General features: G+C 31.8%; 1 protein-coding gene and 1 non-coding gene across 2 annotated transcripts; both read left to right on the top strand.

The window, feature by feature from the left end:
- The first annotated feature begins 2,537 nt into the window (after positions 1 to 2,537).
- Positions 2,538 to 3,749, top strand: LOC132642840 (cytosolic sulfotransferase 12-like). Its single transcript, XM_060359865.1, has one exon. It carries the CDS (start codon positions 2,590 to 2,592, stop codon positions 3,586 to 3,588), a length of 999 nt encoding a protein of 332 aa, XP_060215848.1. The 5' UTR covers positions 2,538 to 2,589; the 3' UTR covers positions 3,589 to 3,749.
- A 433-nt stretch (positions 3,750 to 4,182) lies between these two features.
- Positions 4,183 to 4,255, top strand: TRNAV-UAC (transfer RNA valine (anticodon UAC)). Its single transcript has one exon. It is a non-coding gene; the product is annotated as a tRNA-Val (tRNA).
- The last annotated feature ends 20,077 nt before the right edge of the window (positions 4,256 to 24,332 follow it).

The following is a 24,332-nucleotide window of genomic DNA, read 5'->3' as shown; positions in this document are numbered from 1 at the left end:
GATTTTCTAGAATTGCCTGATATATGATAGATACTTTTTTTTTTTACACAAGGTTAATACTTTATTTAGACATTTTTTGCTGTGTCACGTAAAAAGAAAATGGAGTTAAAAGTTAAAATGAGGCTTATCATAGAGCAAAAAATACTAGTCATGCTCTATGGCATATTATTCTTCCTGAACATATTGGTTATTAAATGTAGCAGGATCTAAATGCTTGCATCGACCGACATGCATATCTAAGTGGGGACTTGTCTCTTACAATAAAAAGATTGAGGGTGTGTTCGGTAAATAGAAAAATATTTTTAAAAAAATGTTTTTAATTTTTCATGTTTGGTTGATCAAAATTTTTAGATAATATCTTTTCTGAAAAAATAAATTGCTTAAAATGAGAAAATTATCTTTACTGGAAGCAGGGATAACAAGTTCCATAAGCGACGCTCCACATTAACAGTGTCCTTCTCGCTCTGCAACCTCCTCTTCATTCCCACTCCTATAGCCCCCATCCCCACCACTCCACACCCCTATGTCCCACTCCCACCTCTCATAGTACTCATCTAGATTATATAATGCTTTCAGAATAAACATTTTTTTGCATATGTACCGTGCGAACAAAAGAAAATAAGTAAGAAAACTACTTATTTTCTTGCAAAACATTTTTCTCCATACACACCCTGATTGCATTATTCTTAAGTAAAGTAGCATTAGAGACCATATATAAGCATAATTAATTAGGAAAGTAATGCACTTATCTAAAGTGTAGTGTACATAATTTCTATTAGAGACTAAAATAAGCATCATTAGATTTTTCGGGAAACATTTTTCTCCTGTGAATACCTTGGAGAAGTGCATTTTGTAGTGATACTCACATAGACAAAAGAAAATGCCTATAATTAAGTAAACGAATAACTTGTTCACTTGTAGTAAATTGCGAAGTTCTGATACCTATAAATTAAAAAAGATAGTGTTATTGGCTAAGCGTATAAACATTTTTTTTTTTTTACGTATTTGGTGAACATCGAAATTGTTTATAAGCTTAAATCAATTAAAAGCCATAAATTGATCAGCCTAACTTGTGGTTGTATAGCTTATAAGCATTTTAGGTTAAACCAAATCTTTTATGATTTTATCCCGAATATCTTTTGGAATCTCCGATATACTCATCCATATACTCTATATCCATAATTCGTCCTTTTTTCTATTTCCATATAATTCCTTTTTTTATGCAAAAAATACTTTTAAACCTGTATTTCTTATAAATAGCTTAATTTAGTGACAATTCAGTCATTTTAACAAAATAAAAACAATCAAGTTCAATTGGAAGTTAAGGGTTTTGCCATTCGTCTTAAGAACATATTAATACATAGTTGAACAATTTTGAGTTGTTATTCCTGAGGTTTCTGCAGTTAATTGAAAATAAATTTTCTACTTTCTAAAAATAGTAGGTTGGATTAGTTATTTATGGTATCTCTCCTTCATTTTCCTTTTTAATTCATACATCTTTTTAAATGATTGCACAAGGCATATATTGAAGGATGAGTCCAAACAATAATGCATTTGAGAGACAAAACGTTAACGTGTGAAATTGCCCCCAAATAAATTTAACACGAGTCAATCATGTTAGCACTAGATATGTATTTTGTCTTGATTCTTTTAAAAATTATTTACAAGATCTATGTAGATCTTTTCTTCAACTACTAGCTTGAAAGCGATGCAAATTTATTTGGGGTCAATTTCATACGTTGACTTTTTGTCTCCCAAATGCATTATTGTTTCGACTCATCCTTCAATATATGCCTGGTGCATTCATTTAAAGAAGATGTATGAATTAGAAAGGAAAATGAAGGAGAGATACCATATATAACTAATACAACATACTATTTTTTAGAAAGTAGAAATATTATTTTCAATTAACTGCAACCTCAGGAATAACAACTCAAAATTGTTCAATTATGTATTAATATGTTGTTGAGACGAATGGAAACACCCTTCCAATTGAACTTGATTGTTTTAAAAGTATTCTTTGCATAAAAAAGGGGCGAATCATGGAAATAGAGTACAAGAGAAGGCAGTCTCACTGCTTGGCCATGAATATAAACGGCCCGCACGTGATGGGGCGTGCTACCTACATTGAAAATAATAAGTAAATAAAAATGTGTTCTCAAATTCCAGAAAGACATATGAGACTGACACCCAGTTCTGCCATCCCACCGAGCGAACCACATATACCTGTCTACCCATTCATTATTATTTCAAAGTTTTTTGAAACATAACTTAAGCATATAAAACACCATCTTAAAAAATGATTGTGCGCTGCATGACAATCGCACGTCTAGGATTACACCGTAAAATAGTAATAATTTTTGGTATAAAACACAGCTGACAAGTGATTTGAATTGTTGGAAATTAACTAGACTTTAAGACTAAAATTTTAGACATGCCATAAGATTGGAATCAACCTAGCTCAATTATTGCCTAAGCGTACGTAAGTCACATTGTTGGTGAGTCAGCTCCATATATATCCGCATTCATGAGTAAATCTCCATCCTGCAAAACTAAAAGAACCACTCAATATATACACACTTCAAAAAAATGCCAACATCTCAAACTTCTCCACAAATTCCTCCTCAGTATTTACGAGAGGATGAACTTAGTGAAGAATGTAAGCAATTGCTCTTAACCTTACCAAAGGAAAGAGGATGGCTTGCATCACATATCTACAATTACCAAGGTTTTTGGATTGCACCAAGACAACTACAAGGTGTGATTGCATGTCAACAACAATTTCAAGCTCAAGATAGTGATATAATCCTTGTTACAACCCCTAAATCAGGAACCACTTGGTTAAAATCACTTTTATTTGCACTTGTGAATCGAATGAAATATCCTATTTTTGAACAAAATCATCCTTTACTTGTCAAGAACCCTCATGATCTTGTTCCATTCTTGGAACTTAAACTCTATATTGATGGACAAGTCCCTAATTTTTTATCCTTCAACACACCAAGACTCTTGTCAACTCATTTGCCTTTTGCTTCCTTACCAAAATCTGTCCAAGATTCAAGAAACAAACTTGTTTACTTATGTAGGAATCCTAGGGACACTTTTATTTCTTTATTTCATTTCACAAATAGTTTGAGAATAGAAAACATGGGGACCAATTCTATTGAAGAAATGCTTGATCTTTTCTGTAAGGGAGTGAGCATTTATGGTCCGTTTTGGAATCACATGTTAGATTATTGGAAAGGAAGCATAGAAAAGCCTAAGAAAGTACTTTTCTTAATGTATGAAGAAATTAAAGAACAACCAAAAATTCAGCTTAAACGTTTAGCCGAATTCTTGGAATGTCCATTTTCTATAGAGGAAGAAAATTGTGGAGTAGTTGATGAAATATTAAGAATGTGTAGCTTTGAGAATTTGAGCCATTTGGAGGTGAATATAAATGGGAAATTGTCATCTGGAGAGGAAAATAAAGCGTTCTTTCGTAAAGGTGAAGTTGAAGATTGGAAGAATTACTTCAATATAGAGATGAGTGAGAAACTCGATCATATCATTGAACAAAAATTCCAAGGTTCTGGATTAAGGTTTTAGTAAATTTGATTCAGCATTATATTTTGCCAAGTATTGCATACAATAATTTCTTGTCCTGTCACTTTGTTTAAAACTGAGAAGTTTTTTCACATTATTATTGTAAAATTGTGATTGCTTGTTGTTTGATAAATAAAAGAATGCATAAGTTATTTGGGTGTTTATGGGCATCAGTGTTCAATTATTCTAGCTAGGTGACTACAATAATGATATGGAGGGCGGAGAAAAAGAAAAAAAATTAGATAATATAGAGCAAATTCATATTCAACTAGCTAATTGTGAGACGTGATACATTGATAGAATTCTCCTTTTGTCACTATCTTTTTTTTTTCCAGAAGTAAACCTTTCCTTTAATCATTTTTGGATTTCTGAAATTCGGTATTGAGTCAATTCTTAAATCCATAATCATTAAAAAATCTTAATTTAATTGAACTGATTCGATCTCCTTGACTTTGAATATCGTGATTGGTTTAAAAAAAATGTTGGAAAAGCATCTGAAAGGTCATACTTGAACGTTAGAGGCGGAAAATTCAATTTTCACCAAACAAGAAAGTTATATGTAAATTAATAATCATTTCTAGCAACCATAACCAGCTTGTTGGTGTGGTGTAGTGGTTATCACGTCAGTCTTACACACTGAAGGTCCCCGGTTCGATCCTGGGCATCAACAATTTTACCAGATGTGCTGTTTTTATTAGAAAATACTTTATTTTTATCGACATTACCTTCTTTTTATTATTATTTTTTTGTTGCTTTTTTCCAACAGAAATGCATCCTTCTACTACTATATATACGTGCTATTTCTCTGTTAATTTTGTAACACTTCGATGCTCATTACCTCCTTCGTTACTAAAATGACTAAAATGGAGAGGAGCATCATCGCCCTAGTTATTAACATTAGATAATTTTACAAAAATTAAGTACACTTACTTTAACGTTCTGTGCTCAAAACGAGAAAGGGATGATGTGCTTAGTGTTTGTCTTTATAGCAGGAGTATGTACTTCCTTTTGAGTTTAACTTTATTTTTATCGACATTACCTTCTTTTTATTATTATTTTTTTGTTGCTTTTTTCCAACAGAAATGCATCCTTCTACTACTATATATACGTGCTATTTCTCTGTTAATTTTGTAACACTTCGATGCTCATTACCTCCTTCGTTACTAAAATGGAGAGGAGCATCATCGCCCTAGTTATTAACATTAGATAATTTTACAAAAATTAAGTACACTTACTTTAACGTTCTGTGCTCAAAACGAGAAAGGGATGATGTGCTTAGTGTTTGTCTTTATAGCAGGAGTATGTACTTCCTTTTGAGTTTAACTTTTATTCATTTACTGTGTATAGTTTTAAGTATATGTGACCTACAATGACAACTGGTAACTACGTATAAATTAAATTTGGTAACTTAGGAGTAAAAATCGAAAACCTTCCGAAATTAGTTAAAATATGCTAATAATGTGAAAAAAAACACTTATAATATCAGTATATGTAAAGAGGAAAATAAGAAAGAAACAAAGGAAAAAGGATATGAAAATCCTATTACTCTGTTTCTTTTTCGTTACTGTTTTGAACTTTAATATGAATAAATTAGGACAACTTACATAAATAGCTACCTTTTATTGATTTTTAACTAGATATAACTATAAAATGCAAAATTACCAAGCGTAGCTATTTTTCTTTAATCTGTTTGGAACGTTGTTACCCATTGTATTGTATTGTATTGTTACCACAAAATAATGTTTGTTTTGATTGTTATTTAAAATGTATTGTATCATATTGTTAAATTTCGTCGTTACGTAACAATGAAAAACCCCATTTTATGTAACAACCGATTTGGTGTTATCCCATTGCCTAATTTCTTTTTCCAATTATATCCTTACTTAATATTTCATAATTCTATTTTACCCTTTACCTTATATTATTTAACTCTACCCAAAAATCCTATACCCTACGTCTTCTACGTAACTCTGTCTCCTTCTAGGTTTGGTTTATCTGCTCCCTACGTCTTCTTCCTTCTTCTATCTCCTTCTACGTTTTTTCTTTATTATCCTGCTCCCTGCTTTTTCTTCCTTCTTTTAATTTTATATGTTTGCTTTTTGTTTAGGTTTCTGCCATAGTTTCAAAGTTACAGGTACTTCTTGTTCTCCATGACCATCTTTTTAAAACTTCTTATCATTCTGCCGTTTTTCAAAATTGTAAGTTATTATTTGTATTGCGCTCCTTATTCACAATCATCATTAATTTGCTTGCTTTCTTGTTTTTTTTTTTTGCATAGAATATTTTGCTTATTTGCTGTGCTTTCAACTATGCCTCCTATTCCTGCGAATGAGATATGGCAAATGGTAAAGGAGATGAATTTGGAACGTCACATGAGCAATAAGGCTTATATAATTCTTTGTAAAAACGCAGATATGTGTCGCACACTGATGGGATGTCCGCAGGAAGACCGCAAGATTCTTTTATTGACCATGATGTCACCCGAAGATTAAGTTTAGAATAATTTTATTTAAATTTTAAGTATTTATGATTTTGTGGACTGCATGAATACTTCGTTATTGACAATTATTTCGTTATGCATTTTAAGCTATGGATTATATGAAAAATATAGGCATCGTGAGAAAATCATTTGTGGGGTGTCTTCAAACTTTCTATACCAGTGAAATTTTAAAGATTTTGAGTGGTTAATGACGTTTCTTAACTATTTAGGATTGAATTTGAAATCTGAATTTGTAAACTTATAGTTTAGGGCATTTTAGTAAACTTACCAATTAAAATACAGTACGATACATTTAATCCAAACAAAAAATATGTTATGACACAGCAGCAAACAATACAGTCTATCCAAATATTGTATCTACAAAACAGCACAGTACAATACAATACAGTACATTATGAAACAATGAGTAACAACGTTCCAAACAGAGTGTAAAAACGCGTGTATTTCTGTTTTTTTGAAATATAGAGAAATACAGTGAACAGTAAACACGCTCCAGTGAAATCAGGAGCTATTTATGGAATAGATTTTTTGAAATACAGTGAAATACACGGAAATACAAAATCGGGTTGAGTAAAAATAGACTATATTTTTTAAACAGATTCTTCTTTTTCTTTTTAAATGGTAAGTTAAATTAAATCAATCATATTTCACGCATTCCATAACAACTCACGAATCTCTCTCAACTTTTATCACAATCAAAACTTTTTGAATTCAAAAACCACTAAAGATCTGAAAACTTCCAAATATAGAAAAATATACGCTGGAATACAATGAAATATGGTTGATTGTTTAAGAAATATAAACTTGTAGTATGCGTATATATAATGGAATACAATGAAATATATCAGAAACTATTTCATAAATTAGAAATACAAAATGCAGAATTACATTGAGATACAGTGAAATACAAAAATCATGAAAACAAAGTGGAGCAAAAATAGGCTCTACATAAAAAATAATAAAAAAAGATAAAAATAAAAGAAGATAAATACAGTGAAATAATACACTGAAATATACTGAAACATTTTATCAAACACTTGGTGGGCGTGAAGCTCCATAACTCTCATCAATGGTGTTTCTACAACAACAACCTATTCTCTTGCTCCTAGATAATGCTACAATATCATATTACTATAATCAATACTATTCTTCATCACTCATAAGATAAACAACACCACATGATTAACAAACATAAGAAGGATTTTCCTCTTATTTCAGCCTATTCATGGAGATTTAGCAAAGAAATTGTTATGGTTGAGCTTCGGCCATTGGCTGGAGATCCTCCACTACTTTTGGTACTACTTGGAATCAGCAAACTAATGGAAGGAAAAGCTTGGAATTTTGGTACTGCTTGAAATCAGCAAACTGTGATGGGGGCAGGAGAGGGAACGGAGAGAGAGAGAGAGAGAGAAGGGTGAGGGAGAAATAGATTTGAGAGGTGAGAGAAAACCAATTTAAAAGAGAAACTTGTGAAATACAGGACACTAGTTATGATGTGTAATTTAAGAAAATATTTTAGTTATGAACAATAAATAAAATAAAAGGTATTTACTATTCATAAATAGGTCTTAGAAGTAGCTATGACAAGTAAATTTTCCAATAAATTACACGGTTTCCCCTTCAAATGGACTGTTCTCTAATTTTTGCCCTTCAAAATCGAACTTATGCCTAGTGGGGCATATGTTCTTTAAAGGCATGTGGCATAACTTATGGAATATTATAATGCGAAAATATAAACTTATGCCCCGCAAAAACTGTTCGCATTGAGGGAGAAAATTAAAGACCTGCACAAAATAGGGATAAAGTGCAAATGACCCCTTTAATATAGCTTGCTGTCTGGGCCGAGAATTAACAGGCTTACGAGGTTGAGGACTGCCATGCCAAAGCCCAATTTATGGGCCCATGGTAATTGGCACCATTACACCATAAGTCATGGTATTAGAATTAAGCACATAAATAGCATAACTTTCTACATTTTTCAAAAATAACATTGTTTATTACATTTATAACATATAAAAAAAGTATGTTATGAAATGAAATATCCCCTAAATCAAGATTCAATGATATCTTTTATTCTTTATCTTAATTTATCTCTCATTTTAATTAAGGGATAAATCCATCATTTATCTCTCTTCATTAACGATAAACATTTATATTTTTCACTTATCTTTCTTATTCAACCAATATATCCTCCATGTGCTATTACTAACCCCTCCACTTACATTTTCCTTTCTTGGTTGATTCAAGTTACAGAGAATTTACTTTAGATTTAATGTTAGTGAAAAAAATAGTACCGATAATATGTTCCTTTAAACTCTATCACCTTTAATATATTTGATGTATGAAGGCTTGATGACTTTAAACTCCAATCACATTGATCATCTACACATACAAGATAATACATGGAATATACATAATATAATTTAGTATACAATGTATATTAAAATTATACCATGTATATAATATTTAATATAGACAATATAATCAATTTATGAAAGGTATACATAATATATTGCAAAGGGTGTAACAAAATTATACCAATAATATTCTATGTCTAACAACTTCATTATACCACATATAACAAAATTACATAAGTAATTTACATAATATAATTGGTCGATAAAATAAAAAATAAAAAATGTTGCACTTTCAAATTGTGGAGGAATTATAAAATGGAAAAAACTGTGACAAAGCAGTTAGTTACAACGATATAGAGTCCCACTAAATAATTAGATAATGTCGTGGGATTATTATGCCCTTCATGTACGGAGGGCTGCCTTATACATAGGAAATTGCTTAATTAAATTGCTATGAAATGTTTATTGCATTTACCTGTTAAGAGTATATAAATATTTTCATTTTCTTGTTCACTTATGTTTTTTCAGAGATGTTATTTGTTGGGACAAAGACACACTGAAGCCACCTACCCAAAAGAAAAGCCCAAAAAGACCCCATTTTGGGCTTAATACCCGAGCTGGCCGTTCGGCCCATACTATTCCCAGGTGCTAGCCGTCCAACCCACACTATTAAAAAAAAAAAATCATACAAAGTCGCCACCAAAGATCGAAAAGTCGTCATTAAAAGTATAGTATCCCAAAACATGTATAATGTGTATACATTAATTATACATTTATTAAACAGAAATTATACATTTATTATACACAAATTATAGAACAATGATATATTTTCTATACATATACTTTAGGGAAATATATTCTATACGATAATGATACAGTTTCTATACGTGTGATACATTTTTTCTATACATATACAGTAGTGATACATCTTCTATACAACAATGATATAGTTTCTATACATAAACAGTAGTGATACATATACAAAAATGATACAATTTATATACATATGCTGAAATTAGTTGAAAAATGGCTAGACAATGGAATTATATTGAAAATACTAAAAAATGACTTTTAAAATTCTTGGGCTACCGGGTGTCAATAGTTTCACCCGATTGGCCATTTGTGTCCTTTTCTCTTATTTGTTTCTTCTTTTAATGTCTCAGAGAAGTTATTTTTCTTCTTTTTTCATTTCCTGAGAGTTATTGAAAACTAGAAAACAACTATGAGAATAAGATCATAAAATTATTTTTGGGTTGACTATAAAATTATGAGAATATATTTTTCTTTCTTTTCTTTTAATTTATTCGAACCAAATAAAGGGAAGAAACTGATAATTCTTTTTCAATTTTCCATTTTCTCTCATATAATTTTTTTCCCTCCCTTTATCTAGTCTTCAAGTGTAGAATGGTTACTTCATATTTTATTTTCAACCTTACAAGACAAACAAATGCATCTAGAAGCCAACGTAAATATTAAAATAAAAATTAATGATACGAGTCAGTAAGTTTACTTAACATGCACGCATATTTAGCCTCCATGAAAGACTAGAACATCTTATTACTTTTAGAAATGGTGTTTTATAATGACATCACAAAAAAATTAAATATACAGATAATTAGGGTTATAAGTAAACAAATAGTGTCATTGCATAATCGCAATTCAAGGCCTGTCCTTTGAATGAAAAATATTAAATCTTAGATTCAATGCAGTTGGTAATTAAATGACTTTGTTAAATTTGTGGATATCAAAAGTATGCATATCAATTAAATGAAGATTAACTATGCTTAATAAAAAATCACAAAAATTAAAATTTATAATATTGGATGGACTAAAAACACAAATTTCTCGAAGCCGAGAAGTATCACTACAATACGTACTCTTGCGTATATAACAGTAATGGATATGAAATTAGTGTTTTATTTATACAGTTTCATTGAAATCACTTGAACCTAATGTCAAAGTTTGCATCCATTCTAATTAATGCGAGTAATTTAATCAAAGATTTTCTGGTTCTGCCGGCGCATTCATCCTCCTTAAAAGATCGATCATGTTAAATTTCTTTAAATTAAAAAAATATACATAATTAAAAAAGAAGTGACCTCAATGAATCATGATCAATCGTTATCATATTCGTATATGCAGATAAAATGTCATCTCTAACACATTGGATCATTCTTAAAGTCAATATTGGACTATGGCCCCTTGTATAAGAGGCAGATGCATCGTCGTGGTACCGAATTCATCTGAATCAATAGTTTTTATCATCTGAATTAATAGTTTTTATGTATGAATTTATGTGTCAAAATTCACTAATATTGTAACAAATAGTAAGTTCGAACTCATAATTCTAAAAAATAAGATGTTCAATACTAAAACAGTAAAAATCTTAAAAGTTGAATTCAAAGAACTTAAATCCCGATCCCTGGTCCCTGGTCCGCGCCACTACTCTACCAAACTTATTAAGTTGCTTAATTAAACTATTAGCCAATATTCAGAATTCAAAGTCGATGGTTGATCGAAGAGGTGCTTGCAGTAGCAATTTGTAGTATAGTTTTTTAACGAGGGTGCATTTGTACACAATTGACTCATGATGCATATTTTTGAGATTTTGTATTAGTATGCAGTTTATATACACCTCGACTAATTTATCAAGTATATATTATTTTCCACCAATATAAATCTGACAAGTCTAATTAGTTGAACTGTAATCAGAGACGAATTTAAGATTTGCTATGTATTAAATAACCCTAATATTAAAACTGAAGATAAGTTATGTATTAGGTTTTGGTATCCAGATCAACAGACAAACCAATTGCACACTGTTGAAATTATCCATAATTCTTTGTTAGTAAATTAAATTATGGAATTAGTTTTATTCCTATATTTTGCATGTTTGCATCGATCACACATGGGGAGTAGGCTTCCTTTTGTTTATCCAAATATCAAATACGATGAATTGGTCAAAAAGTTTCTGCTTATTAGTTATTAATAAAATTAAAGGCAAAGTAGCCAATTACTAAATAATCACTTTTTATATCACAATGAAACGTTTTGATCAAGTGATTAAAGAGGAATCGAAATGCTAAGATTTTAAAAAACTTGTGTAAAGCATTTGTATGTGTACTACTTGCTCTGATGACTTTGTTGCTTGTAATCTAAAAGAAGTACACCTTTACCAAGTGTAAATATTTCTAAAATTAACACCCAAAAAAAGGAAATAATATCAAGATAATAATAAAAAAAAAAAAAAAAAAAAACTGGCCCTAAGTAATTATCTCTTAAAATAATAAACTAACTGACCCAAAAGTGTAAGATTTTGATCCACTAATTTGTAAAACAAAAGAAAATCTCATACAACACGTTAATTATGTGAGAGAAGAATTTCAGGACACAAGTCATCTAAGAATTTCAAAAAAAAATAGCGGTAATACATGCAGGACTTGTATGAACATGTTGACATGATAACTATAGATTAAAAAACTTGAATTTTGGATCTAATAAGTAAAATATTTAGAAAATTCACAGTTGTATGAAAACATGGAAACAGGTTCTCTTATGTTTTCGTTGACTTTAATCAAGAGGACCGACCATTTTGTATCCTCACGATACCAAATACCAACGAAATCTCCTTTGTTACCAATTTTTATTGTTAAAATAAGTGTGTAAATCAAAATTTTGGAATTATACCAAGGTTTATTTGTATTTCCCATCTGTATTGATACTTTAATTTTTTTTCTTGAAAATGGTTAATGCAGATCTATGATTGACTTTTGATTGCTTTTGTACTTTAAGCCTTATAACCTATAGTCTTTTTTCTTTTCGGTAGGATTATAACCTATAGTCGAATCAAGCGACAAAACAAATAACAAGTGCTATACATATAATGCTAATTTATTTGTATTTACTTGTTATCCGGACTTGCACTTCTGTAAGTATATTTGATCGTCCCTTCAATAATGACTTCAAGAAGAATTTATCATGAGCAATACCACCCACCCCCGTTTAGCTTAGCATGTATTCTATCATATATCTTTCGATGGTCACTCTTTTAATACTGTAATCAACAAAATGCAAATACTTAATTCAATGAAACAAGGCACAGAGAGTTTGATTTCTATACTCGCAACAATATTTTTCATATTAGTTGAAATTAGTCTACCGACAAAAATAATTTAATTTGCAAATGGATGTACATATACAACATCCTTAGTCAGATGAAAGGAGCTGATGTACAAAAATAATACCATAGTCCTACGCTTTCATATAGTCAAAAAGCTATTTGGTGGTACAATGATGGTCCACTCATATATAGAGAAAAGGTCAAGCCACCATACCATAATCTAAAGGCTCCCTCATGATGACTCATTGACAACATTTTTCTTACGTGTACTTGGTTTTATGATTAAAAAAACTCACTTAATTTGCATAAGATATCGTGCCTATTAAAAATAAGAGAAACGATTATCCCGGATTACGATGAAATGAATATGATCCCGTTGTTACTCTTAATAAGAGATTTTAAATTTGAGCCTTGACAACAAAGAAACTCTTAATAACGAGTGCTTAACCCTTTAATGGGACATGCTCTACTAAGTTTATTTTGTGCAAACCTGAATTAGCTATGACAGTTACAGACGAAATCAGAATTTTGAACTCATGAGTTTTGAATTCTGGACAATGCGATTTACTAGTTTATGAAAAAATTATTTATATATATTAAGTAGATTTTTTTAATACAAATTCAGAGTCTAAGAGGCTAAAAGTATTGAATTCTGTCTAACCCGCAAGCAACCCTTAGGCACAGGGTATTTTGGATACTAAATTGTTATAAAAAAAGAGGATGATATTACAGTTTTACCATTTGTCTTTCTCTCTTCTAATTTAGTTTCTGTATGGCTTGTCTTTATTTAAATAAAAAAGTATATAAGTACAATAATATAGAAACAAATCTGGAAGAATGTTTGAAGTGGACAGACACTGTAAAAGCACTTAGACATTGGGCGACATGCAAAGTCCTTTTCATGGTAAGGCTTTTATTGTACTCAATAATTCATTTTTTGTCAAATATAAATGTAATGAAATATTTTGTTGTATGGAAGAAACGACGAAAACAAATTTAGAGCATAAAGTGGGGAAATGTAGCAGAATTTGTCCCTTAATATGTCTATTTCGAACAGGAGGCAAATTAATTTACTGAGGTTGCTTTATTGCCTCATGACTTTAGCGGCTGTCTGTGTCTTATTAGACAAAAAATTTATTACTAAGAGAAGAGTTCTGAAAAATAAGAAAAAAATGAATTAGAACTAACGGATAAAGGTTATATCACATATTGTACTTGTGAGGGATGAACTTTTATTTGAAATGCTTTCTATTGATATTTCTCGTTGATAGTCGTTTCCTTAATTCATATAGTTTGGTCTTATTTATTTTGGTATTAATACAACATAAACCAGAGTAGTTGTTGGTCACTCTTATAATAATGTCAAATTACCGCCAACAAGTGTGGTGAGAGAGTTAGAATTTATCCGCCCTTCACTACAGATTCTGTATTCGACCTTCTGTGAGTAAAATATCTTTTAACAAGAAGTGTTTCACCTTCTTTAATAAGTATAATTTATAGAAATTTGAATTAATCGAGCTAATAAATTTCAAATATCAAAATGCGAGACAAGATTAAAGCCAATCTTGGTTTCATTATTTGATTTTATCAAGTACAAGATCCTAAACTTGAATTTTCTTTTCTATGATTGAGGTTCCAGCCCATTGGTCGACACTTTATCCTATGAGGTTAAGATCTAACACTTTGTCATCTTCTCTTTCGTTTTTTTTAGTTCTCCTATTTACCAGTTGATCGCGAAGCTAGGGTACGCAAGGAGTTTATACGAATTTCTTTATTGAAAAAACTACACTTTAGTTATAATTAAGATTAAAATACTTTTTTTGTATATATATATATATATATTAGATATTGAAGTTTCTTAATTTTTTCGTATATTTATTTCTTTATAGTTTGAATCCCCTTAATGAGAATTTTGACTCCACTAGACCTGCTGTCACGACCCGTCTAGGGGCCGTGACGAGTACCCGATACTTGTACCGAGCACCCCTTGTCTATCGTTTTACCTTTACCTCTTAGCAAGCCATGTAAATAGAGCCATTTTTTTTTTGAACATTAACATTAGCGGCGTCATTCTGAACATAGACTAATAAACTTCGTTATCACTTATACATCAACATTAGCATGCCAAAACACCATATATCTAACTGTACTTAACTGACTGTACATAACTGTCTACGAGCCTCTAGACGTAGTACACTTATACATAGAAAGGGCCGGGTGCTGCCATGCCCGAATATACATACACAAAATAGTACCGCAGAAGTGAGGCTCCGGAACAACTGGAGCGCTGTCAACACTGCTGGTAAGGCTCCTAAGGATCAAAGTCGCCTATCTGCTGACCTGCGCGGCATGAAACGCAGCGTCCACAAGAAGGGACGTCAGTACGAATAGTGTACCGAGTATGTAAGGCATGAAAGATAACACTAGCAGTAACATAATGTATAATTAATAATGTCATGGAGTCATAGAATATAGAAGATAGAACATATCTCGTGTCATATATTATCATCTCGTATCATATCGTATTATATCTTATCTTGTCTTGTCGTAGTATATCACGTCATAGTATATCGTGTCATAGAGTGTCAGGCTATAGTATATCATAACATAGTACCTCATATCGTAGCATGGCATGTTATAGCATGTCGTGTCATAGCATAGCGTGTCATAGCATGTCTTACCATAGCATAGCATATCATAGCGTATCATAGCATAGCATAGCTTGTCATATCATGTCCTGTCGTAGCAGATCATAGCATATCATGTCATAGTATAGCTTACCATAGCATATCTTATCATAGCATGTCTGGTCATGACATGGTAGGTCATATCATAGCGCCGAACAATGCCGGCTCACCCACATAGCGCCGATATACACCGGCTCACCCATATATCCCGCGTCCGGGATGATAAGCCAGCTGATCAGGTAGCAATGAAACATGTTTCCCTTCCCATTCCCCCATGTACATATACATATCATATACTTTTATGATATACGTAGCATGCACGAGAGCCCAAAGAAAAACTATAACTCTATCGGAGTGACGTAGGGTCAGTAACCTCCGGTTATATTATGGAACAGTCATGATCGTCATATCTCACCTTGAAGGGACAATCATTATAAGGTGAGACTATAATGAAGAAATATCATTAAGAGAACATAGAATAAGATCATAAATCTCGTATTGTCATTGAAATCGTAAACTTGGAACCTTTACGCATGAAATTGTTCTCATAATAATTACCATCGAAAAATATTCTCATCTTTGGCATCATTGCCATCATAATAAAAACATGTCCATCCTTGTCGTCATAATAGCTTACAAAATCATAAACTTTTGTTTTGGAAAGATACAGACATTTAAAAAAAACATTTACGGGTTGTCAAGAAAGGAACCATGTCTTGGAATCATAAACTTCTAACTTTTGAAAATAAGGAAGTTATGGAAGCATTTATGATATCGTAACATAGGAATCATGCCATAGAAAGAAAGGACATAGCCTCACATACCTCTTTCCGCTCCTTTTACTATTCCAAATTCACGTCGCAATCTCGTCAAAATCTGCAAATTGGTCATGTTTACCAAAACTCTTATTAGGGTACTTAGAGTTAGAATCTTAAGGAAACATTTGGCTACCGAAATTTCGGCAGCACTTCCCCTATAAATACTCCATCCCACCAAGTTCAACTTGGCTAATTTCAATCAACAACAATCCCGGGAATTCAAACCCGGCCAAAATATCAACCACAATTCCAACAACAACAATACTAACAACTTCCATATTCAATCAACTTACTACTTCTTCCAAAAACTTTCTAACTTTAATGAAAACAATAACAACCTCATAATCTATATTCCAACAACATCATACTAACCACATTACCTTCCATGCATGCAAGAACATTACATTCAATTTACACAACTTCTAAAACAAACCTCCACCTACTTCAACTTCACTAAGGTTCCTAGACATTCATTAGCTACATAGAGTCCACAACATAACAACAAACAAAATACTAAATAAAATGGACTCATTCTCTTCCATTTTTTTCACCATAACCACACGGCCAACACCAACATACACACTACAACTTCTCAAAATTCATTCAACTTCCATTTTCCACATATCATTCACAACAATAACAACCAAACACTAATTAAAATAATTGAAGTATGACTCCTACACATATATACATACACACGGCCATTTACTATATTTCTCTCCTTCATGAATTTCATCCATTTTAGCATACTACAACACATATAAACCATATATAACACATAAAACAAGATCAAAACTCACCTTTCTTCTTCAACTTCTCACTTGACTACAACTTGACAACTTGTATGATTTTGAATTTTTCTTGCTCCAACAACAACTCCACCTTGTTAATCACCCTTTACTTGGTAGAAAATGATTTTTGAAGAATTTTTATCAATTTTCTTGTTGGTTTTTGATCTGGGCCGAAATGGCCTTCAAGTTTTTCTCCTTCTTTTCTTGTTCTTACTTTCTTGAAAATTCTAGAGAGTTTGATGAAAAAGATGACTTGGTCATCTCTTTATTTACTCATTAACCTTGATGTGGGCTTAAGCCCACACCAAATGGACGGCCAAACAAGGCCCAAACCTTAGCCCACTTATTTTTTTTTATTTTTTTGGGCCAACTCGGTTTGGTCCCGAGTTGGGCCTAGCCCACTGACCTTTCGACCTTAAAACGTCCATATCTCCTTGTACCGACGTCACCTGGGGACCCACGACCTATGGTTGGAAAGCTAATTCAATTATCTACAACTTCTATTTCTTGGTACTTTTCAAAATTCCAAACTTATAATACCGTTTTTGCCCCTTGAAGTCAGATCACCCGAAAACGTTTTCTTAAAATATTCGTTTGGAGGACTTCCACTTTGATTTGGCCCAAGGGTCCTTCTTGAGTTGTGTTTAACTTCTCATATGTGATTCATATGAGTTTTCAGATGTCCCAAAAAAATCTCGATGTGTGGGTCCCACCTCAGCAATTAATCTGACATTCAAAAATACGGGATATAACACATGCGCCCTAATTCTAATTAAGAGAATCAAACACATATTTTCCTAGAACTTTCAGATCTTAAGAACAACGTACTGTATCTGTTTTTTTTTAACTTATCCAACCCCCGTTACAAATATAAAAGTTTATAAAAAATATATTGCATGGAAGGAATTCTTTAGGTGTACCTGCTAAATATAACCCTAACAAAAGACGCGTTTATGCTCCCAATAATTAATGATAAAGAAACAGCAATTTTCTAGCGTATACTAGCTGATCGACCAGTTGGAAATGATCACACATTTCTCCACTTGCTTCTCCAAAACAATTATAATATCAAATTATCAAATTACTATAAAATAACTACTACAACAACAATTAGGATTTTGACAGCTTTGGTTGCAAGGACAAGTTGAGTACTAAACACAATTTCCATACCTTGCATTGCATGAGAAATGAAGTACTCTCTTAATATTGAAAGTCTTCATGGTCGAGTTTTGTCTCTTAATATGAAATCTTGTATACCAAATTTAATTTGTCTACCTACCAGTCCAACCCATTTCACTTGCCCATTTATTAAAGCAACTCATTTTGACCGTTAACTCAGTCCAATTCACCGATTTAACACCCCTAATTGTTACCTTCAATTTCCTTATGACAATCATTTTACATAGCAGTCCCACGTTTTGAATAATTGGTCTTTGTATATGGTCTTCACCTTATGAACTACAGTAACTTTTTGAATATGAGTTAAACCTAACATCGATTTTAGTGTCATTGGGTCGTATGCTCATGTATCTCAATTCTTAGTTTACCGATATATATTGAATTCCCAAATTATGTTATCCACTCTTCCAAAGAACCGGACGTACGTATTACAATATATCAAAGTCGTCTTATAGTCAAACTGTTAAGAAATCAGAGAACATCAAGAATGAGGATAAACTATACATCATTATCTTTAGAGAACTAAAGGAAATATACGAAATAAAAAGATAGTATATACTACTATTTTCCCTATAAATCATAGCCTAAAAGACAAATAAACATTGTATAATTAATGTAGTTATGTAGATCTAATAAGACTCTAGCTAAACTTAGAAGGATAGTAACTATATTTTTGTAGAATATTCTTAAAATTACAATAACAATATTCAACCATTAATGTAGATTTTACAATGGTAAAATTCTTAATTTCTTTATTTTTTTGTTCAAAAGTAAAATATAATTATTAATTAATTATCATATATTAAATTACACTAATATTATAAAACATTGGTGTATTGTCAGTGCGTATTACGTTATACTTTAATCCCAGTAATACAGATACGATGATTCACTCAAAAGCCAGGTAAAAAAGCTCAAATGGATAATGCAATAACCCAAAAGCTCCCATTATAATGTACGTAACTCATCATTGACCATCCATTTTTCTACTATTTTTAAATCAAAAGAATTAGTGAAATGTCCTTTTTTTCTTTCTTCATTTCGTGGCCAGAATAATAAAGAAAATCAAATGATTACATGCATGGAATGTTAACTGGTAAGGTATGGACTGGATTCAGGCGCATTATAGCAAAAGTACACGTGAATATGACAGGTAGAGATGTCCCTCCATGTGGGCTCTTTCAATTCTGCGGCCCGTATATTTGGCCCAACATAATTCAATGTGCCTTTTTTTTTTTTGCCGGTTATCCTTTTTTAGTATAACTATTTAGTAAATGATAGTTTTTGATTTGCAATATATATTAGTGTATTTTTTAGATCATGGTATAAGTATCTCTTTTGAGAAAGTTGAAAATCTTACAATAAAACGTTATATCGCGTTCTAAAATTTTATACAACAACAACAACCTAGTGAAATCCCACAACGTGGAGTCTGGGGAGGGTAGAGTGTACGCAGACCTTACTCCTACCAAGGTAGGATAGCTATTTTCGAAAGACCCTCGGCTCAATAGAAAGCATAAAAAGAGGTCAGATAAGACCAAGAAATTCAGAGCGATATGGAAATGAAAATAACGAAAGCGACTAAACCATGATGAAGCAGTTTGCAAAGGAGAAGTAGCTATCACAAATAAAATAAGATAATCAAAGTACAGAAACTAACAGATAGCAGCAGAAATCAAAGCACAAGAACTTATATCGCGATAATGCGACTACTAATATGAAAGGATAAACGATACTATCTACTAGCCTTCTACCCTAATCTGAGTCCTCCATACCCTCCTATCTAAGGTCATGTCCTCGGTAAGCTATAACTGCGCCATGTCCTGTCTAATCACCTCTCCCCAATACTTCTTCGGCCTACCATTACCTCTTCTGAAACCATCCATGGCCAACCTCTCACACCTCCGCACTGGGGCATCTGTGTCTCTCCTCTTCACATGTTCAAACCATCTCAGTCTCGCTTCCCGCATCTTGTCTTACACCGAGGCAACTCCCACCTTATCCCGGATAGCCTCATTCCTAATCCTGTCACTCCTGGTGTGCCCACATCCATCTCAACATTCTCATCTCGGCAACTTTCATCTTTTGAACGTGAGAAATCTCAACTGACCAACACTCCGCCCCATACAACATAGTCGGTCTAACCACCACTTTGTAGAACTTGCCCTTAAGTTGTGGTGGCACCTTCTTATCACATAGCACTCCGGAAGCGAGCCTCTATTTCATCTACCCTGCCTCAATACGATGTGTGACATCATCGTCAATCTCCCCACTGCCTTGTATAATAGACCCAAGATACTTGAAACTACTTTTCTTCTTGATGACCTGGGTACCAAGCCTCACTTCCACGCCAGCATCTTGAGGTGCTTCACTGAACTTACACTCCAAGTACTCTGTCTTGGTCCTACTCAGCTTGAACCCTTCAGACTCTAGAGTCTATCTCCAACCCTCCAGCTTAGCGTTAACTCCGCTACAAGTCTCGTCGATCAGGACTATGTCATCCGCGAAAAGCATACACCATGACACCTCACCTTGAATTTGCCGCGTCAATTCATCCATCACTAAGGCAAATAAAGTGTTCTAAAATTTTATAAGTTATTATAAATGTTAGATGACATTACTTGAAAAGGGGTTTCTTCACTGTTGTTTTTACCTTTCAAACCTGCTTTAAGATGTGTTATTTGAGCCTAGAGTCTATCGGAAACAGTCTCTCTACCTCCATAAGGTACATGTAAGGTTTGCGTACACATCACCCTCCCCAGATGAGATATTACACAACTACTATGTTGTTGTTATTGTATAGTAAATATTAGACGATAATCTAAAGTTTCGTTCTTAAATATACGAGCAGACATTAGGCCGATATAACATTGTCCGAAACATAATTATTCCAAGGGCTGTATTTGCAAATTTTTAAAAAATAATAAAATCTAAACAATGACCTAAAAGAAAAGCATTTGTGTAAATCAACCAGGGTGGAGTGAGGTCGTGAATATTTTACTTAAGTGATGCAATATAAAATTACATCAACCATTAGATTACAAGTTTATAATTAATCTTATTTTTGAATAGTATGTATGTTATATATACAGAAATTAGTCATACTTAATATTTAACATTTTATGCAAATGTATAATGTAGCATTACAATGGAAAACCTTATATCTTGGATATATAATTGAAATGTGAGTTTAATTTTTGGTTTGCTCAATCAACATTTAATAAAGCAGAATTTATTAGTAATCTTCTCTTCCGTCTGCATTATTACTACATATGATTGAAAGAACAGTTTGTACAATCATTTTACAGATTGTTGAATTTAAATGTCAACGTCTGACAGATAGCTGTAGTCGAACTCAGATATTGACATTCTCTATTAATTTGTTATGGAAAAAGTTAATTATACGTACTGGAAAAAAAAAAAAAAAGAAGAAGAAGGTGTTGTCGTGTTGCTCTTGATATATTAACAAACAAAACATGCAGGGCAACAATGGTGGTCCCTAGCTAGATAATTAATACAACTACCATCACAGAGGAGTAAATTATTCTGAAAAGAAATCGGTAATGTTATTATTATTATAAAGAGATATAGTGATTGGAAATTATCCCAAACCAAAAAGTGAAATAAAAGGAAAAGATGGACAAGTGAAAGAAAGGTGGTGTGGGTGAAGTGAAAAAAGAAAAAGAATTTAGTATTTGTCCGTCAAAGATATTGATTTTTCAATATATTTTCTTTCAATTAAAGTAAGTTGTATCTGTTGGCTCTTGGTCAGTATATTTTTAGCGGGTCGGATCAAGTAGATGGGGTTAATAAAATGGCTAAAATGAGTATATTTTCTATTTTTTTAAAATTTGGCTTTAAATAAAAATTAAATTTCAGCAAATTTTAATGAAAAAATCACTTAAATAGGTTGAGTGGTTTTCTAAATGAAATACCAATAGCTAAGTAACTTTTGGGATAAAACAAAGTTGAGTGACTTTTCTGAGTGAATTACCCTTAATGAGTGACTTTTGGGTTGAAAAACAAAATTAAATAATTTTCTGAACGAACAACCCTTAGTTGAGTGACAATGTGAGATAATATCTCAATCACTTCGAACAAAAATAGGGATATAAATTAAAAGGTGCCCATAAAATTTTTATGGTAAATAACTTTTAAAATAAATTTAGAATGTAAATTATGTATTTTCTTAAAGATTACATCATAACTTACTAGTAAATCTTTTACTTGCGTTTTAGAGGCTCCCCGCTCCTATTATCCCATACAATGTCTTTGTGTCTCCATTTAAAAAAGAAAAAAAATAAGAGAAAAAATGATTTAGATCGGACACTTCTATTTCTCTAACGATACATTTCTTATTTGTGGTTGATCTAGATTGGTTTGACGACCAAACTTTGGTCGAAGTAATTTGAAACAGATCATTATTGAATTTTGTTAAGCTTAATTGTTGAAATTTGTATGAAAATATCGTATATCAAATTTGAAGTCATTCAGAATTGATTATCAATTTGAATCAATTTTATAACAACTGCGTGTAGGTAAAACTTCTAACGATTCGTCAATAGTTGTAAACAATTTATTTCAAAAGTTACAGTATAATTTACGGGGTCTCTCAATATTTTTATTTATTTAGATACTTAGGACTAAGAATTGCATTTGTTGAGCATTTAAGTTCCGAGTTAAATTGTGCTTATTCATCCCTTAAATTGATTGAGGTTGTGTTTGGTATGGAGGAAAAAATATTTTCTTTAGGAAATAAGTTCATTAAATGAGAAAAATAACTTTCGTAATGGAAGTAACGAAAACAAATTTCATCTTTCCCTTCCCAATCTCCATAATATTTTATTAAATTACACATAAATGTTCTTAAGATTTTGCTTACTTACCAAACACTATAAAGTAAGAAGCTCACTTGCTTTTTAAGAAATATTTTATAAGAAAACGTTTTCTTTCATACCAAACAAAACCAAACAGCTCAGTCCCAAATCCAATTTCTACCTTTTGATCATTTCTTGTCCCTTTTCTCTCCATAAAAAAACAAAGTCAGCTCTTCCATTATTTTCCATATATCCCATTGTCAGACCCCACTTTCTCTCTGTTTCTTCTTTCATATATTACACACTTTTTGTTTTTTTTTAAGTTATGGATCTGATTTCGATTAAAACAAAGAAAAAAGTTGCATATTTTGTGACAAAACTTTATCTCCACTAAGTCCCATGTTGATTAGAGACGATAAATTGTTCTGTCAATAATTGTTATTAGTGATAAAAACTAAAGTCAATTAAATGTAAAATTTTTAGTTAAAGCTTACAATATTTAGCGATGAACTATAATTAGTCGCTATTGTAAGAACATACTTTTTGTGATGAAAATTATTTCGTGTCACAAATTAGGTACATCATTAGTGACAAAATAATATGTTATTAATAACTTAAAATTCGTGGCTAATGTTACTCAATAATTGGCGCCAACTCATTTTTTGATGGGAAACACTAATGGACAAAAGTTTGCTACAAAATTTTGTGCTTCGTCACTAAAAGTATGTGGCTCATGTATTTAGCGATGTAATTTTATCACAAAATGTGAACAACTAGTGACAAGTTTTGTGTTATGACTAATAATTTCGTAACTAAGTATCACATCGGTTGTAGTGGAGGAATGTTATTACAGTTTTATCATTTGTCTTTCTCTCTTCTAATTTAGTTTTGTTTGGCGTGTCTTTATTTAAATAAAGTACAATAAAATAGAAACAAATCTTGAAGAATGTTTGAAGTGGACAGACACTGTAAAAGCAGTTAAGACATTTGGGCGACATGCAAAATACTTTTCATGGTAACGCTTTTGTCGTACTCAATAATTCATTTTTTGTCAAAATGTATTGAAATATTTAATGTATGGAAGGGACGACGAAAACAAATTTAGAGCATAAAGTGGGGGAAATGTAGCAGAATATGTCCCTTAATATGTCTATTTAGAACTGAGGCAAATTAATTTACTGATGTTGCTTTATTGCCTCATGACTCTTACGGCTGTCTCTGTCTTATTAGACAAAAAAATTATTACTTAAGAGAGGAGTTCTGAAAAAGAAGAAAAAAATGAATTAGAAACTAATGGATAAAGGTTATATCAGATATATCACATATTGTATTTGTGAGGGATGAACTTTAATTTTGAAATGCTTTCTATTGATATTTCTCGTTGATAGTCCTTCCTTAATTCATATAGTGTTGTCTTATTTATTTTGATATTACTACAACATAATTGTTGGTTGGTCGTTCTAATAATAATGTCAAAT

This window comes from Lycium barbarum, chromosome 5 (assembly GCF_019175385.1).
Source record: "Lycium barbarum isolate Lr01 chromosome 5, ASM1917538v2, whole genome shotgun sequence".
Classification (NCBI taxonomy): Eukaryota; Viridiplantae; Streptophyta; class Magnoliopsida; order Solanales; family Solanaceae; genus Lycium; species Lycium barbarum.
This window is presented reverse-complemented; position numbering and strand designations above follow the sequence as displayed.